Raw genomic sequence first — 19,232 nt, forward strand, 5'->3', positions numbered from 1 at the left:
ACCACCAAAAATTATACAAACCTGGCACCCATGGGGTTGGGAATATCATACGCAGGGCCGACTCTAGGCACCAACAAAACAAGCTGGTGCTTGGGGCGGCACATTTTTAAGGGCGGCATCGCCAGAATGCCGCCCCTAAAAATGTACCCCGGCCACCCTAGCTCACCTCCGCTGCTGGCGCGCGAAACAGCTGATTCGCGTGCCGCTGCTCCCCCTCCCTCACAGGTTTGAGAGCCTGGGAGGGAGGGGGAGACTCTGAGTGGCCGTGGCACGCGCGCCGCTTCTCCCCCTCCCTCCTAGGCTTGAGAGCCTGGGGGGGGAGGAGGCAGGGCTGGGGATTTGGGGAAGGGGCAGAGCTGAGGCGGGGACGGGGTAAGAAAAAAATGGGGGGGGGGCAAAATTGTTTCTGCTTGGGGCAGCAAAAATCCTAGAGCCGGTCCTGACCACACGGCTGCGTGCAGCAGTTCACCAGAGATGCTTTCTAGTTTGTTTTAATAAAGTTTCATTCACTAGATTGTTATTTAATGAACCCCAAGATCGTTAAAGGAGGGGTATGTAACAAGGGGGCAGTGGGATGGATCTGTAATGAGGGAAGGGGTCTGTAATGAGGGGAGCAGTGTGTAATAAGGGGGCAGTGGGAGGGGTCTAGTGGGAGGGGTTTGTAGTGAGGGGGGGGTTGGTGGGGGGGGGCAGTGGGAGGGGTCTGTGTTGGGCAGAGGCAACCGACTCCATTGAGCGCTGCTTCTCTTGCTGTTATAGTTCCCTGCTGCGTCCGCACGTCTCTGTGCTCGAGACCAATCACGATCCCAGCCGAGCTGACTTCGACCAATCCGGGCAGGGGCGAGCTCGAGGCGCTGGGGAAGATGGCGGCGGCGTCGGCGGCATGAGCGGCCGGTTGGGGGCCGCCATGCTGAGCCGCCGGGCCGCGCGCCATGGCTAGCAGACGGCGGAAAGGTGGTGACAAGCTCCGCCTCAGGTCCCCGGCCCCGGAGACGCGGAGCGGCGGCAGGAGGTGCAGCAGGCGGAGGGCGGCGGCTGCCGGGGAAAGCGGCGCTGGGGGCCCGGAAGATGGAGGGGCGGCGGCGGCCGCTGCCGATCCCAGTAGCAAGAGCAAGGCGGAGGGTGAGGCCCGAGGAGCCAGGCCGGGCCGCCCCGCATGGGGGTGACTGCTTCCCGCCCCGGGGTGCGGGGATACGGCACAGCACTCTGCAGAGATGGGCTCCCCCAGTTTGAGATACCCCAGAACCCTGTGGGAGCGGATCCCCACGGCAGCCCAGGAGGGGCGCCCCAACCGTATTCCCACAAGCGATAAGCACTCCCTAAAGCCTCCAGGGGCACACAGAGGGACCCCCGCACCCTTCCATCCCGTTCTCTCCTCCCTACCCCACACACATTTTAACTGTTGTCAGCTGTGCAAAGGCTTGCCTACCGAGAGCAGGCCCCTAATGTGCTAGGTGCTGTACGTTTGATGCTAGTCAGTAACTGCTAAGCTTGGTGTTTTCAGGCTGGAACGGGCTGGGGTGTGTGTATAAGGCATCAAACAGGTTGGCTGGCCCGAGAAGAGGGGTTGTCTCTTCTTTTATTTCAAATTACATCAGTTTGGTTCCCCTTATAAGACTACGTTTGCTCTGGTGCGCTGAAAGAGCTTATTGACTGATGGGGAAACTGGCCCAGTTAGCCTTGTGCTTCAGTGAATTGCAGCTGTCTGGGAAATAACAAGGATTGTTGTAAACAAAAAAGTTAAAAACTGGTGTTGGTGTTTGCACCATTTTTGTTTGAGGATTGGATTGTCTTATACATTTACAGGCTAGACCTAAACTTGTAAATTGCAGTGCTGCCTAAACTGGATAACTGAAGTTCAGTCACACAACACACATACCCTTTTCCAAAGGTTTCATCTGTCTTCTGAATCTTTCTCTCAACTGCGGGAAAGAATAGACTCTATCATAATTCATATATGAATACTTAAGCAGCATCTCCCTGTTGTCTTGGAGCAGATCATGCCATCAACTTTTAAGCAGAACATTCCCATCTGTACAAACAGGGAATCCAGTATAAAAAAACCTCATGGTCTGATCTGACTGCTGGTGACTTATTTTCATCAGTGCATTGTGTCATGCAGCTGTACAATTTTCTGCTGAAGTTCCATTTATTTTTTCTCTCTTTTCTAACTCAAAGTGCTTTCCACTTTTCAATTTCAATGTTGTTTAATGATACTAAGCGAGAAAACATTTAAATAACTTTGGTCATGGTCCTGTAACTTATTCTGTGCTCACACAGAACCCCATTACCTTCAGTAGAACTTCATACAATTGCAGAACTCATATGGAATAATTTGTAGGATTGGGGCCTAATATTTTTTAAGTGGAGGCCTGTTTGTGCCTCCACACCTCTCCCAATCCCACTCCTTGCGCACATTCAGTTCCTTCCAGTTTTGTCAACACTGACCCAGATCAACCAGAAAGGAATGTTTCCTGCAGGGAAACGCAATCCTTTCTCTGTGCTAATACCTCTGGATTTGAAACTTGAATGAATGGAGGTTTAGGTTGGATATTAGGAAAAACTTTTTCACTAGGAGGGTGGTGAAGCACTGGAATGGGTTACCTAGGGAGGTGGTGGAATCTCCTTCCTTAGAGGTTTTTAAGGTCAGGCTTGACAAAACCCTGGCTGGGATGATTTAGTTGGGGTTTGGCCCTGCTTTGAGCAGGGGGTTGGACTAGATGACCTCCTGAGGTCCCTTCCAACCCTGATATTCTATGATTCTATGATTAAGGATTTCTTCGTTTTTAAAAGGTGACAAATGTTTGAATTCTAGCTATAAAACATCTTTTCCAAAATCAAATATATTTATTTAAATTTAGTTGCGCTGTCTTTTAAAATTCCTTTATCTGTAGGCTGCATCCACACTGCCAAGTTCATTTTAAAAAGGCAGGTGCAAAAATTTGCATTTCATGTACTCTGTTCCGTTTATTTCACTGGGGTCATAGCTAATCATGGCAAACTGTCTTTACACACTTATGACCTGTTTTTATCCATTATATGTGAAAATGCATAGTGACTGGGGATTATAAGAGCTGCCCTATCAGACAAGACAAAGGGCACTCTAGAATTACTATAGAGTCAGATCTTGGGGTTTGGTTGAACTGTATACAGTGTCAGGGGGCAGTGGGGTGGAAAACATTTCCAGCCAGTCTCCAGGGATAAGTTAGAACTTACACTGACTGCTGATGGATTTGAGGGGGTGAAATTGTAGCCAGAGATCACTACAGTGTAAGGTCACAAAACTCCTATCCCGGTGGAGGGAAAGAAAAAGAGGGAGGAGTGTCTGTTCTACCAAAAATCTCCTATGAAGTTGGTTAAGATGACTTTTATGATCAGATTCCACTGGTGGTGCAATGCACTATATTGACCTATTGTTTGATAGTTTTCATTCTTACTGCTAGGTGCTGAATATCTTGCTTTCTTTGTCCTGCAGTGCATTTTGAAAATGGATTTACTGTTCTATCTGCAGTAATGCAGCTGACAAGTCATATTTTGAACTTAATATGTAATCATGAAAAATTTAGTTAGTTTAAATTGAAAAATTGTTAAGGAGTGATTGTATATAATGTCTTTCATTTTGCAGGTTATAAAATGTGTGCACTTGGTTCATGGGGTCTGTTTTGGGTATTTTGAGTTAAATTCAATCATAATTTTTTTACTAGTGCTAATTTCTTATATGGGAAATCTTACTTTATGTTCACACAGAATCATGTTTATATAAGACTCCGAAGAGATCATTAAGTAGCAGATCAAGGTTACCTACCTTCAGTTCTCCAGCGAATGATACTGATATACAGCAAGAAATATTTTGGGATCCTCATTCGCCAATTACACACAAACTAGGTAACTATAACCAAAAAGTTGTTATTTCTAGTGTGCTTTTTAGAAAGTAAATGGCCATTTGAAATGTACAGTTGGAGTATACTGTAGATGTCTAAACCTTTTTTTTTCCCCACTACAGAAACACTCTTCATCAGTAAAATCCATTTTTAATGCCATTTCTTAGTATGACTGGCTGGCTTTTTATTGACATTATAGTAAATACTGTGATACAGCACTTAATACAGTTTTGAATTTAGCAGTTGTATGTGAAATGTTTCTACTTGGGAAACTTGGATTTGTCATGTTTGACAGTTTATACAAAGGTTTTTCTTTTATAGGTAATGAAAGAAAGAAACAGGCTACCAGTAGATGTACAGTTGACATTTCAGATATTGTTAATCGTATTGCTCCACAGGTAATTATAATTTTCTATAGCAACACTTTGTACTTTATGCAAAAATCAAAGGTTAAAAACGGTGCTGTAGTTGCCTATGTCTACAAACCAGGGGAAAAGGCAGTTGGTTAGTCTCCATAATCTCTTTCGCATAGTAAAAGACTGAGATTCTTAGTTTTTCTTTATTTGCATTAGCATATTTATGTTGAATTTAAAATCACAAGCATAACATTTGACTATTTTGATTCTTTTTGTCAGTTCTTTGACTTCATACATTGATTTTTGGGTTTAAAAAATTACGCATGTGACATTCAGTGCAGAAACTTGAACAGGCACCAGCCCCAATTTTTAGAATATTTTTAGGACTTTAACACCACCCTCGATGAGCGAGACCTCTCGGGGACCGAGCAGTGCCTGGCCGCCATGGACGTCCTCCGGGAGATTGCCGACCATCACTCCCTGGTGGATGTCTGGCGCGACCACCACCCGGATAACGTCTCGACATTCACCTTTGTCCTGGTGGAGGCCCATCGGTCGCGCCACTCCTGGTTGGACCACATTTACTTATCACGCTGTCACCTTTCAGGGCCCACTCCTCCAGCATCCGGCCGCCCCCATTCTCAGATCACCATCTGGTGACCGTGACGGCCTCTCTCTGTGCAGAGAGACCGGGGCCGGCCTATTGGCACTTTAACAACAGCTTGTTGGAGGACGTGGACTTCGTCGCATCCTTCAGGGAGTTCTGGCTGGCCTGGCGAGGGCAGAGGCACGCCTTTCCCTTGGCACAGCAGTGGTGGGACATGGGGAAGGTGCGCACCTGGCTCTTCTGCCGCGACTACACCCGGGGCACCAGCCGACGGTTTCATGTGGAGATTGAGCAGTTGGAACAGGAGGTCTCAGAGCTGGAGAGGCATCTGGCCACCAGCCCCAAGGATCCATCCCTCTGCGGAGTATGCTGGGAGAAGCGGGAGGAGCTCCGGGCCCGGGTGCCTTTGTCTGATCCCACATCCGCCTCCTTTGAGAGATGGATCGCGGCTCCCGCTTCTTCTACACTCTGGAGAAAATGAGGGGGTCCAGAAGCATGTCATCTGCCTTCTGGCAGAGGACGGCACCCCCCTCACAGATCTGGTGGAGATGTGCAGGAGGGCCAGGGCCTTCTACGCAGACCTTTTCTCACCAGATCTGACCGAGCCTGACGCTTGCAGAGTGCTCTGGGACGGACTCCTGATGGTCAGCATGGGTGACCGAGACCGGCTGGAGCTGCCTCTCACTCTGGCTGAGTTCTTGGAAGCCCTCTGCATACCAGTAATTCCCTGGGCATGGACGGGCTGACCGTGGAGTTCTACTGCGTGTTCTGGGACGTCGTCGGCTCAGACCTTGTCGCCGTCTGGGCCAAGTCCTTGGAGAGCCGGATACTCCCCCTGTCCTGCAAGTGAACCATGCTCGCCTTGCTTCTGAAGAAGGGGGACCCCTGCGAACTTCACGGAGTGTCTGGTTAGGCTCAACTGGACCCTGACCAAGCCAGTCAGCTTCGGGTGGGGAGTACGGCAGGGGTGCCCCCTCTCGGGCCAGCTGTACGCTCTGGTGATCAAGCCCTTCCTCTGTCTCCTCCGCTGGATGCTGATGGGGTTGGTGCTGCGAGAGCTAGAGCTGCGGCTGGTCCTGGTCCTGTCAGCGTACGCCGACGACGTGCTCCTCATGGTTCAGGACCCAGGTGACTTGGTGCAGGTGGAGGCTTGCCAGGCCATCTACTTGGCAGCCTCCTCTGCCTGGGTCAACTGGGTCAAGAGCTCTGGCCTGGTGGTCGGGGACGGGTGGCAAGTGAGCTCCCTCCCACTCGTGCTTCAGGCCATCTGGTGGAGCACGGGTCCGCTGCTCTATCTCGGCGTTTACCTTTCTGCCACGCATCTATCTCCACCAGAGAACTGGCAAGGTTTAGAGGGCAGGTGGTAGAGCGGCTCCGGAGCTGGACAGGACTACTACGGTGCCTCTCCCTCCGAGGGAGGGCACTGGTGCTCAATCAGCTAGTCCTGTCCATGCTCTGGCACTGGCTCAACACTCTAGTCCTGGCCCTGGGCTTCCTGGCCAACCTCTGAACGTCAATTCTGGAGTTCTTCTGGCCAGGACTGGGTCTCTGCAGGGGCCCTCCACCTGCCCGTGGAGGAGGGAGGACAGGGCCTGAAGTGCCTGCGCACTCAGGTCCACGTCATCTGCGTCCAGGGTCTGCAGAGGCTCCTTTATGGTGCAGGTAGTCCTGCATGGAGCGTACTGGCACACGCCTTCCTGCACAGCTTCCAAGGGCTCCGATACAACTGTCAGCTCCTTTATCTCCATCCGAGAGGTCTTCCGTGAGACCTCTCTGGGCTGCTGGTCTTCTACCAGGACCTCCTCTGGACCTGGAAACTGCTCTTGGTGACCAGGTCCGTGGTGGCCACCCAGGGGGCGGATCTCCTCCCGGAGCCCTGCTACGCAACCGCCAGCTCCGTGTGCAGGTGATGGAGTCTCCTTCGGTGTGCCAGAGTTAGTCCTGATGGAAGTCACCACAGTCTGAGACCTCCTGGACTACGACCGGGGAGACTGGCTGGATCCCCTGACGCTCGCTCAGCGCATGGGGCTCTCCAGGCCGCGTACTTCAGGAGGTGAGGGCCGCTTTACTGCCCACTGCTCGGGTTTTCCTCAACCAGGTCCTGCGAGAAGGCATGCCCCGCCCACCCTACAGCCCAGGCCCTCCGGACCTTTTCATCAGACCCCTGCCCCGTGGACCTTCCTGGACATCCCGCACCTTTACTGTGGCCAGCTGCACAAGTTGCAGCCGGTTCGGTTCCGGACCGCGCCAAGAAAACATCTGTACACGCTCATGCTCCACACCCTTCACGTCCTCACCCTCACGTCCCGCCCCGCCACAAAGTGGTGGGACCGCCTGCCATCTCTGGAGGGTGAGGAACCCCGGTGGGCCAGCCTATATTCCACCCTGGTCCTGAGGCCCACCAGGGACATCAGCTGGCCCCTCCTTCACGGAGCCGTGAGCACAGGCGTGTACTTGGCACGGTTCGCTCCCCTCCCACACACCTGTCCCTTTTGCGGCATGAGGGAGACCCTGGTGTATGTATATCTGGAGTGCTCCAGGTTACAGCCCCTATTCTGGCTCCTCTTGGATATATTACTACATTTTTGGTTGCACTTTTCCCCTCACTTGTTCATCTACGCACCCCCTATCCGTGGCCCCACAAAGTCGCGGGACCTCCTTGTCAACCTCCTCCTCGCCCTGGCCAAAATGGCCAACTACAAAACCAGGGAGAGGAGGTTGGCCAACGGGGTTTCCTGCGACTGTGGGGCCTATTTCCACTCTTCAGTCCTTTCACGCATCCGGGCAGAGTTTCTCTGGGCGGCGTCCGCTGGCTCCCTTGACACCTTCAAGGAGCAGTGGGTGCTGTCAGGGGTTCTCTGCTCGGTGTCCCTGTCAGGTTCCCTTCGTTTAGCCCTGTGACCTCACTCACGTTCCTGTTATCTCCTTAGTTGTCCCCCGCAATTATTTGGAATCCCGGACCTGTGGATCCTCCCCTTAGGCTTTGGGGAGGTCCTTTAGCAGTGGGCAGGCTTCTGCCTGCCCACTTCCTGGATCCCAACAGGACCAGCCCCAATTTTTAGAAGATGTTAGCTTCAAAAGGGGTGATAGTGATCCATTTCTTGTAGAAAATGCAGTGGCATGTTCCATTTCAATCACTTTTAATTTCAAATGTATAATTTTAGGCATATCATATTTACTAGGTGGTTCCTCTCTTCATTTACCATGCTAACACAATGCAGGTAACCATAGCTTTCAGTTTTTTGTACCCTCCTTTTTGTTAAATCATAGTGTTCTCTGCTTATGGTTACTTCCAGCTTTCCAAACACACATCCATGCTGTACCTGTAAAATAACCTACCGTATATACTCGTTCATAAGCCGAATTTTTTTAGTAAAAAAGGGAAGGACCAGAGATGGGGGTCGGCTTATGAACGGGAATAGAGAGGGAGAGGTGGGACACAGTTCTTCCCCCCAACAGAAGGAGCAAGGAGAGGCAGCACAGTCAAAAGGGAAGAGGCGGGGCCAGAGTCTCTCCATTTCTGGCCACCCTGCTCTCCCCGCAGCCTCCAAAGCAGCTGCAGCTCCGGGGCTGGCAGGCTGCAGCCGTGCCGCTCGGCCCCACCCCCCAGAGCAGGCTGTGGCTGCGCCGCCCGGGCACTGGAGCACGCTGCGGCCATGCTGCCCGGCCCAGCCCGCTGGAACATGCTGCAGCCATGCCACTCGGTCTGGCCCTCCGGAGCAGGCTGCGGCCGCGCTGCCCAGCCTGCCCGAGCAGCTCCAGCCTGGTCAGAGACATCCTCCCCTGGCCCTTCCCAGATAAGGTGGGAAAGGATGGGATGGAGAGACTGTGGCGGCCCCGGACTAGGGGTGGGGTCATGTGAGGAGTGGTCACAGGGGTTACTCCCCTGACTCCCAGCTTCTCTCCCCGCCTTCCCCCCCCCCCCCCAAATTTCCCCACCAGTTGCTGTCCCGGTCCGTCAGGGTAAGCAGCTGGTGCTCCGGGACACTTTGTTTACTTAGGTTTACCTCCGTGCCTGCGGACGCTCGAGGTAAACAAACCATCTCGGACCACCAGCGGCTTATCCTGATGGCCCGGGAGCCAAAGTTTGCTGACCCCTGAATTATAGGGTCGGTTTATGAACGGGTTATAAAAATTTTCCATTTTTACTTATCCATTTTGGGGGGGGTCGGCTTATAAACAGACCGGCTTATGATCGAGTATGTACGGTAGTTCTCCAAATGATTTAATGTGTTCCTGGCTTTAGAGACTGATCCTGCTCCCAGATTGAGTTCTGAAATCAGTTGGAAGAGTTACTTTTGCCTTCCTTTTATAACTTCAGTTTCCTCCCTATTTCTCTTGTGTAACTTGCTTTTATTCCTTCCCTCCTTTTACAAAGTTCTTAGTTTGTTTCCTTACCTTGCCTCCCTCTGCCACCTCTCCATTTTTATTTTTCTCTCTTTCTGCCGCTTGCTTATTTTCTTAGGTGTCCATAAGGTTCTCCTTTAGACTACTTTGCCTGTTGAAGCCAATTATGGTGCTCAGAGGCCTGCCTATGGGATAATTTTTCAGACTCTCCATGCAGCTCAGTTCATTAAAATAATAATATTTCTGCAATTAAAATTAAAAAGTTGTATCAGCAAGAAAATCATACAACTTGCAGTTCTCTGCTGGCCACAGACTCTCATAAAAGGTACTATCAAGTCTGAATTTCCTGTGAATGCAAAGTTACAAGAAGTACAGTACAGTAAAAGATAAATATTATTATTCATATCTTAAACAAGTCTGAAATTAGAATTTTGAGTATCTCATAATTGGTGGTTGTAAAATAGCCAGCACATTGCACTCTCGGGGTTAAATCCTCAGCTGGTGTAAATTCACATGTCTTTATTAAGACAGTTTATACCTGGTGAGGATGTGGCCCCTTACATTTAATCTTGTAAATTGGCTAGAAGGAGTAGCTCACATAATACAGAAAAGACCGTTAGTGGCAAGCAGGAGCTTGCAGAGTTTGAGATTTAAAAAATATCAAAATTGAAGTCAATTTAAATGTGTATGTCAGATTTGTTTTAATTTTTTGCCATTTCCCTTTGAACATTTTTATGAATTGTATCCTTTTGCGTATTCCCAACATCTTTCTAAAGGTACATAATGTTGCATTATTTGTGTAAATCAGATTAAATGAAAGGATGGTCCAAGCTCTAATATATGTATACACATTCTCCCTCATTTCCTGTTTTTGAATACCTTTTGGCTTTGATTTCTTATTTACATTACTAACGACTTATCTATGAATATTGCTTTTTAGAATTCTGCTAAATATAAATGGGCTTTCAAGAATACTTCATTTTTTATACTTTGTTTATATCTAATGTACAGAATTTAGTACAGTTTACTGATGTAAACTGACTATAAATAGTAACAAGTTAAGCGACTGTTAATCTTGTCAACTTTTTATATTGCTGTTTCAACTGGAAATCCAAAATTTAAAATACTTTATTCATTTTTTGTTGCCATTCCAGTCTTATTCCTTTTCATTTTTTGTTGAAAGAAACAATCTAACCATGGAAAGAAGACAATTAATCTTATTTGCCCTTAAAATATGAATTATCTGGAAATAAAGACTAGCAAAGTGCAGGAACCATACAAGATTAAGATGAGGAAAGACGGCGCAATAGCATTGATATAATTAAATTGCTTTATTATTCTAGTAGATGAAGATAGTAATGTCTGTGTTTGTAATCCTAGTCAGTTTTCATGGTTGATGCCTGTGCACCTGTGTAATTGTCATCCAGAGCCTGGAATTTGACAAAGTAAACAAGATGCTATTCTAACAGCAGGGCCGTCTTTTATTGAAGCACAAGACCCATAAGAATATCTGTCTTTTTCCTGACACGATGTAATCTTCAGCTGGAAAAAACGTGCCTACTTATTTGACACCATTTAAAATGGTTTCTATAGTTCAAAGCTATAATATATTTGAAAAAAAAATCTTCGTCTGGGGTTTGAAAGTCATTATTAAAGAAACAATTAACTGTGCCTCCCCTTTTGTGGTGTAAGTTACTGCTCTCTCTTGCACCATTTATGGCCCTGTCTTGGACTACGGCTTCTTATTCACACTTTTTGACAGTGTGTGGATTATCTTTTGCTGGTACCATCACTTTTTCCCTAAAGTAAAAGCTCTTTTCCATTACTGGTCAATAAAACTCAAGTCACTTCTTCTGGCTTATGTACAGTAATTATGCATCTTCATTCTTTTTTGTTGTTGTTTATAAGTATCCATGAATCACATTCACAGATATGTATACCTAAGAACTTTGAGAGGGTTCAGATGCAGATCTGAACTTTAGAGCTCTGGACCAATCTTTAAGTTCTAAATTTTATTTATTTCTATTTATTTATCTGAAATATCTTGGTATGGTGGTTGTGGTGTAATGGAAGAATTCAAAACTTGCTCCTGTTCAAGAGACATCCTCACTATGATTTTCTGAATTTCTGTAATTTGTCAGCACTGTTTTCATAGGTAAACAAAGAGAGCACATCTTAGGTAGCTGTATTAGTAGACTAAAATAAAGTTTGCTAAGTGAACATTGCAGAATATTTTATTGTAATCTTTTGCTTTGGTACTTTGCCTATTAATATAGTAATATCCTAAACCAGGTCCACACACAAAGTTGCACTACTTTAATTAAAGTTGTGGTTTTTAAACTGGTGTAGTTAAATTCGTTCAACTTTGTGCGTGAAATCTTACATTGGCTTAAACCTGGTTTATATTGATTTAGCTTGTGCCTTTAATTTATAGCCAGGTTTGTACCAGTTTAATCTGTTTTAAAACTGATTTAAGTTAAACCAATGCAACTTGTGGGTGTAGGGAAATCTTTAATTTAAATCAAATTGCTAAGTAGTGCCAATTTAATCTTAATTGTTCAGGATGAAAAACCAGGCTGTTCTGAGGGATCTCTTCTAGGGATGTGGATTGGTGAGGATGCTATTCCCTGTACACCTGGAGTAGTAAAAGTGCGAACTAGGACAAAATTAAATGGTACACGGTAAGTTCTAATTCACTTTAGCTTATACATCAAAGAAGTTATGCTTTCATGTAAAGGAAGCAGCATTTCATTGAATCCATGAATTTATGGGATTCATGAATACAGTCTACATTAGCAGAGTCATTACATGGTAATACTTTTATCCTTTACTTCGTAATCTTTTAAAATGGGATGATCATTGGTCGCAGTAAAGGGATATACCTTGACAGTTACATTAATTATATATGCTTGTTTAGAGATTTTTAATCATATCCTATGTAGATACATTTGTTAAACTAGAGAATAAACTGGTTTCACTTTGCAAAGTATTCTTCGGTATTTTTTACTTTTTTCTGTTTTTCCATTTAGAGATCATAAAATAAAAAATACTGAAGAGGAACTGATGAAGTTGGCTAAGCAATTTGATAGAAACCAGGTAGAGCTAGATATAGTCCAGGAGCAAGATGATCAATGCAATGGTTTTATTCAGACTACTTCAGAGGCAGAGACTTTAAATAATTATAAAGATGATGCACAGATGAAAAATCTGCAGTCATTCCTTGATGAAGATTCTGAAACACCTACCGTTCTGTCCTTTAAGCCAGTTAAAGAGAGCACTGGCATCCCTGCTATAGAATGTCAAACTAGCAGCCAGAAGTCTTTAGACCTTGAGGCCGAAGTGGCCCTTAATGCCCTTTTTGATTGCTCTACCCAGAAATGTAGTGGACAGTTGAGTCAAGGCCTATCAGCTATTTCCCTAAACAATAGTTTCCATGAAAGCCCCAAAAGCCCCTTGGTGGAGGAGAAGCCCACTTTTAAGGAAAGTACGGTAACCAAGCAGCACATTGCTAAAGAGATATGCCAGAAGCAAGGTTCAACATGTGCATCAGAAAGTGTGAACCAGATTGCTGCTCCAGAAGCTAAGAATATTCCTTTGCTGCCAAAACAAAGTTTAACATCCTCTAAGATAGAATCATTGATCTCCAGTAAGCCTGCTGAAGTAGCTCATGATGACTTTGATGATTGGGATATTGATTTATTGGCAGATGATTCCTTTGTAATGCAGATTAGTACTCCTGAAAAAGCTTCATCAGCTCCTAAAAAGCCAAGCACATATGCTTTCAATGGCATTAGTAAAACTAAGGAAAGAACAAATACTTCTAATTCTGTAATTGGTGTAAGTTTTTCATCAAAATCCAACAGTATTCAATATGCACCTCTGAAACAAAATAGTAAAACAATACAAGATGCTGCAAAATCTCTTTCTTTCCAGAAACCAAATAACAAGATGGAAAATTCAAAGATACAGACTGGTTTTTTACATATGGAGCATGATGTTAAAACTTATACGATAAATTCCACTTGGAAAAGTGCCCAAAACAAAGTTTCTGACTATACTTCTCTTATTTCAGTGCAATCTGACCTTAAGAATGGAATGGAACGCATTCACCCTAAATGTGGTCCCACCAGTTTTCCAGTAAAAGGATCCTCTTCCATCTTGATACACACTAATCCTCATAGAACACAGACTGGAAAACATGGAAATAACAAACACAATATTTTCCCTCAGTCATCCATTTCTGCTAACGCTAAGCCTAATGATCTAGTGAAGGTGGTGACCTGTACTGGTGTGGCTAACCTAAAACAAGCTGAAATGCCTAAGAAATGTTCTGTGTCATTTGATGATTGGAATGATCCTAAGTTTCCTGATGAAGTTTTAGATATGTTTTGTGAACCTGATAGTCTTTGGGACACAAACTGCGAAGATGATGATTTGATGTATCAGGTGTGTGATGATGTAGAAAAACAAACGCAGAACCAAGACATTAAACATGGAAACAAAAGAGAAATAATTATAAAAGGAGCCAGTATTACTTCCAAATCTGATGTCGATAACAGTTTCACAGCATCTAAAAAAGGACTGCCTAATCACCCATTGGCACAAAAAATCAGTGCCAACCAGGACACCAGCTCGATGGGCACGCCTTGTACAAACTCCTCAAAGGTTGCAGACAGATTAACTACATTTGGAAATGTAGTGAACTGTACAAATTCTGCAAATCCTATAGCTGTAATGGCAAATGTTCCTACACAACACAGGTATACCCATTCCCAAAACTATAATAAAGCTGCTTCTGCAAATACTACAAACAGTGTTCCAGGAAAATGGTATCGGTCTAATTCTGTGCCTGCAGGAAGCCTCAGGTCTGAAATTGATCCAGTTAACATAACAAATAGGTGTACTAATGCTTTTAATGGGGGATGCAACCAAGATCTTTCACACAACACAGGAAAGATACAAAATAACAGTTGTATGAACAAAATGTCAGTTGTGCCTTCAAAGTTTACATTTAAAAAGATTAACAATTCCCATGTTGCAGTTCATGTGGATCCTAAAAGTATAAGTATAGGAGGCACTTCTGGAATCAAAGTTACTCAGCAGGGTTTGGAAGAAAGCAAGAATCAACTGAATATCCCTTTGCATGGGAATATTAAAATTAATCAAAAGCCACCTTTTAAGAGGCACCTTTCAGAATCTCTGGCAGAGTCTACAACAGGTATGTTTCTTTTTTAATACTAACTTGGGTGGGGTGGGGGAGGGGGATAAGATGTTAAATCACATCAAAGCAAAATTTGTACGGTATTGAAATGTTTATAAACTTAAGTATTTGGTCTTCTCAAACTAGGCACGATGAGACAATTTTAAAATAAACATTCTTACTTTATCTCTTTCAAAAATGAAAATCTGTTTTGGAAAACCTCCCTCAACTTACTATATTTGAAGGAATATGCCCCCACCCCCGACTTTTCACTCATTTGCCAAAATACTTGACCCTACCTGTAAGTCCAGTGTATCTTGATGACACTTCTGGTCACACCATATTTCAGCATTGCCAGAATGTCTCATCATTTGTTGGTCACTGTTCTCTGACGCTTACGTTTGATTTTAAATGTGAAAAATGTCAAAATGCTACTTACTTCAACTAAGACTTTTAAAAGAGACTATTGATTTGGAATGGCTCAGTTTTTGGGTGCCAAAATTGGTTACTTTAAAGGGGCCTGATTTTCAGGGGATGAGTGTAAGTGTCTCAAGTTAGACACCTGGAAATTGGCACCCCAGTCACTAGTCACTTGGGAAAACCTTGGCCTGCATCAGTATCTGCTGTGTGCCCAAACTTACCCCACTTGGCTGGCATTCACCATGTAATCTAAACACTTACATTTTCCTTTCTGTTCCCAAGTCTATCAGTGGGTTTCTACTGGTTGCTGATGGGGGAATGGGCTAGCTGTTTGGCTCTTGTATCATTGACCCTCTCCCCAAGCCTATTTAAGCTTACCCAGCCTTTTGCAAAGCTTCTTGCTGCAAGCACTGATCAGTTACTAGGGAAACATGCTTGGGCATGGAACCAGCCAACAGTTCAGGATTTTAGTTCACTGCATGGCTTTGTGAAGTTTCTTTTCAATATTAAATCTTGGTGAAGCTGAACTACTGATGTTTTGTTTGTAGCTCACCTTTAAAACATACCATGTCAGTGCCGAAGTTCAGAAATCACAGCTACAAAAATACCTAACACTCTCACATAGTAACATACACCATCTGCATTTGGAGGTATCTGTACTTTGCCAAACAACTGACTCATTCAAGTAGTGTTATGGATTATTTTGTTTTTTTGTCAGATATTCCAGTCCTTTTCTTCTTTGTTTCATACCTGGGACAGCGGGTAAGTGGGACATAGCAATCTTGGAAACTATTACAAAACAAACATAAAAAACCACCCCACCCAAAAACTATTAGAATATGTTCTATTCTATAGAAGAAAATTAATGGAAACCTCAGCTCCTTGATGTCATTGGTTGACAGCGCCTGTCTCCAAAACAGTGACTGGTGAATGTTTCAATTACATTAGCACTTAGCAACAAGGAAATCTTGTCTCCTTTTACCAAGGAATTGGTGTGAATTACTATATTTGCTTGCTGCAACACTTTCTGATTTACCTTTTTGGAGCGTTAACCTCAAGGAATAAATAGCTTTCCTTGATAGTAATGTTTGGATTTATTGACCGAATACATTGGCATTAAATATAGGAAATTGGGCAAGAATATCTTGTACTCTGTGGCAGTGCTTTCAGTTCTTTTTGGGTGGTAGTTCTGTATTTTAATCTAAATTTCCCGTCCTCATTGAAAGGATAACAATCCCTCTCATTGCTGAGACATTAACCACAGATATGTATAGAGTTTGGCAAGTAATCTCTCTCGAAACTTGTACTTATATTTTTACCCGCATTTGTAGTTGCCTTAACTGACTTTATGCCCTTTGTCTTATTTCTCTAATGTGAAAGGCTGCATATTCCAAGCTATGTTAATAGGAAAATAGATGATGCTGTGCATCATCGGTGAAATCCTGGTCATACTGACTTTAGTGGGAGTTTTTCGTTTGATTTCAATGGGGCCAGGATTTTAGTGCATGCTAATTTACTGCTCTGTAGGAAAACACATAAAATGTTATGCTTAGCTATCATGTCCCCATCTCCTATTTTTTGTTGGGTTTGACCTTATTTCTACCCCGCTGGTCCTATCAGTTTGACGCTTGTACTATACCTGACCCCTGTGTCTGTACAATCTGATACCAGTATCTCTACCTAACCCACTTGGATTTAGAGCCCCTTTCACTCCAATATCCTTAACTTTCTTACCCCATTGTAGTCTCTATATTGATTTCTGATGACATAAAGTTCACTTGAAGGGCAGCAATAAAATTTCCTTTAAGCAAATGTCTGCTTCCCAGTACATTGGGTAGTAAGTAGCCTTCAGCAGCAATACAAAGGTCATGTATCTTGCCACTTCCTGCTTCGAGGATGGACTATGTTTTATAGGCCATTTTTTAACTTGGGTTCCTCATTTGTCAGTACAGTGTGTTGCTACTGTTTATCTTCAGACACTGAAGACAGACAACTAAAAATACATACTGAACAAGTTTGAAGGCCCCTAATGCATATTTTATATTTGCAGCATTTGTGATCGAACTGAAAAACAGAAAATGTTCTCAAGAAGAAATTGAAAGGAAAAAACAAGAAGCTCTTGCTCGAAGAAAATCCAGAATGCAGGCATTTCTCAAAGATACTTGAATTTGGTCTGGATTTTTTGCCGTTTAATTTGTTGGGTAGGAAAATGATGGTAATAAAGACTGAACCATTTTTAAAATTCTGCCTGATGCCTCATCTTGCTCTTCTTTACTTGACTTCTGTATGAGAAACTGATGCTGGACTATATGTTAAATTCATTAAATTATAAAAATAATTTACAGTTGTAAACAACAGTTTCCTCCAAGTGTCTTAATAGCCACTACAATGAAGTTCAATATCGTGTACACACTGGTACTCTCACATGTTGCAATTGTGTGGCTTAAAATTCATGTGAATAGTATTTAAAGTGTTCAAGAAAGGAATACAGCATAAAGTTCATTCGCATGTTTCTATTGTTTTTCTTTTTCTCTCACTTATCAGCAAGATTTTTGCTTTAAATCCATAAAGTGAGTAGGCTGAAACATTAGTGTGTGCATTTATTATATCTCTGTGGTTCTCAAACTGGTTTTGGTAAACTTGAAACTAACTCATGGAGATGAGATGAGAGCCTAAAAATTCAGCTTCCAAAAGATGAAGTTAGTGCTCACTGATTAGAACAAGTGCAGCCATCAAAAAATTAGTGGAAATACATACAATCTGGAGAGTCCATTGTCAGTCTGCTTCTTTTAAGTGATGGACTAGTGTATATACGTGGTAAAGAAAGAACCTAGCATAGCAGCTAGCTAATCTGTAAGATCAAGACGTTCTACTGAAAAAACACACTTTTTTGTTTCTTCTATTAAGAGTTGGAGGTATTGTTTTCCTGGCTACCATTTTGAAGGGGTTCCTGGTTATGCCACCCATCTTCCAAAAACAAGTATTATGGGGTGAATTAAAATGCAGCTAATGCTACTTTACTGAACCATCATCAAACTGTGTAGGAAAAATAGAATCTACTGGGCCAGATCCTCAAATGGTGTAAATCAGAATAGCTACATTGACTGCAATGGAATTGCACAGATTTTTTTGAGTTAATGATCTGGCCTGTTGTCTCTTGTATGGGTATGGCTTCATTTGGTTAAATGTGATTGGAATTAAATACACAATGTGGAAGATTATACTACAACTGCTTTAATCAGTTCAATGTTCAAATGCCTGAAACGTCACAACTATGTTTTCAGTTTGAAATAGATTTTGGTGTAACCCTTGGCCAGTAAAGCACTTAAACATGATGGATCCAATGCTATACTCTTCCTAATCTGACCTGATGAACTGGAGTTTTGAAGCTGTTTTAACAGTGATACATGGAAAATGAGTTCAAATTGTAAAATTACGTGTGGTTAAGCTGGTAGGCCTGTCGCAACAAAAAACTGCTTTCAGTTTAAAATGTTTTGATATCACTTATGACATTATGAAAAATTATTTGATTATCTGGTTTGTAAATAAATAATTTGCTGAGTGTAGCCAAAGGGTCACAAAGTCTTCATCTCCTGTAGACTGTGCTTTTGGTTTGTAAAACTTACAAATGTAAATATTGTATATTTGTAAACCATTATTAAACTTGCAATTTTTACATCTAAGTATTCTATTTTGTTCTGTGATTGGGAAATTGTCAGGCTAAACGTAAATAATTGTAGTGAAGAATATTCCAAAGCATGAAAAAAAGAAAAGCTGGTCTTATCGTTAAAACACTGGACTGGGATTCAAGAAATCTGAGTTTGATACCTGATTTTTGTCATGAATTTCATCTGTTTCTTTAGGCAAGTCACTTAATCTTTTGGTTATTCATGTTTTATGTCCAAATGTTTGTGTATCAGTTACATACTTTTAATTAAAATATTCTTGAACATACTGTTTTTTTAGTAATCCCTGTGACTGGGAGCCTTGCTGACACATTACTGTCATTTTGAATTGGTATGCTGTTTAAAAAGATTATCTTTGCTTTGCTTTGCAATGGCTTGTGATCCAGACATTGCCCCATTCCTCCTATCCAACTGCTTATAAGAAGTTACCAGGAAGCAGAGAATTTGCAAACTCCACAGGAAAAAAAAAAAAAAAAGGAGCAGTTGTAACCGTGCCTTTGTGGATCACAACTGAGAATACCAAATTCAGAACAAACTGCTGAGAAAGAGGGAAGCTATACCCCAAAACTGGAGGTTATTCTCCCATTAGATATACCAAACCAGCAACAAAAGTAAACTTCTGTTTCACCACACTGGCTAACAAGAAGTTATAAAAGCAGTTTCCTTAGATATTCCAGTCCTTGTATCACCACCAAAAACACTGGATCTAAAGATGAGTGGTTCTTTACAACCAGC

The 19,232-nt window shown here is 43.5% G+C and overlaps 1 protein-coding gene across 2 annotated transcripts; it reads left to right on the forward strand.

Moving 5' to 3' along the window:
• The first annotated feature begins 709 nt into the window (after window positions 1-709).
• ETAA1 (ETAA1 activator of ATR kinase) lies at window positions 710-18,684 on the forward strand. Of its 2 annotated transcripts, XM_024224262.3 has the most exons (6): window positions 710-1,122; window positions 3,748-3,885; window positions 4,203-4,279; window positions 11,754-11,872; window positions 12,221-14,409; window positions 16,862-18,684. In XM_024224262.3, the coding sequence occupies exons 1-6, from the start codon at window positions 933-935 to the stop codon at window positions 16,975-16,977; spliced, it is 2,829 nt and encodes a 942-aa protein (XP_024080030.1). In that variant the 5' UTR covers window positions 710-932; the 3' UTR covers window positions 16,978-18,684. The 2 variants fall into 2 exon arrangements, with proteins under 2 accessions (XP_024080030.1, XP_024080036.1); XM_024224268.2 differs by lacking the exons at window positions 710-1,122; window positions 11,754-11,872 and having other exon boundaries at window positions 3,796-3,885.
• Window positions 18,685-19,232: the final 548 nt, after the last annotated feature.

Source organism: Terrapene carolina, unplaced genomic scaffold (assembly GCF_002925995.2).
Source record: "Terrapene carolina triunguis isolate 2854851 unplaced genomic scaffold, T_m_triunguis-2.0 Scaffold132, whole genome shotgun sequence".
Taxonomy (NCBI): Eukaryota; Metazoa; Chordata; order Testudines; family Emydidae; genus Terrapene; species Terrapene triunguis.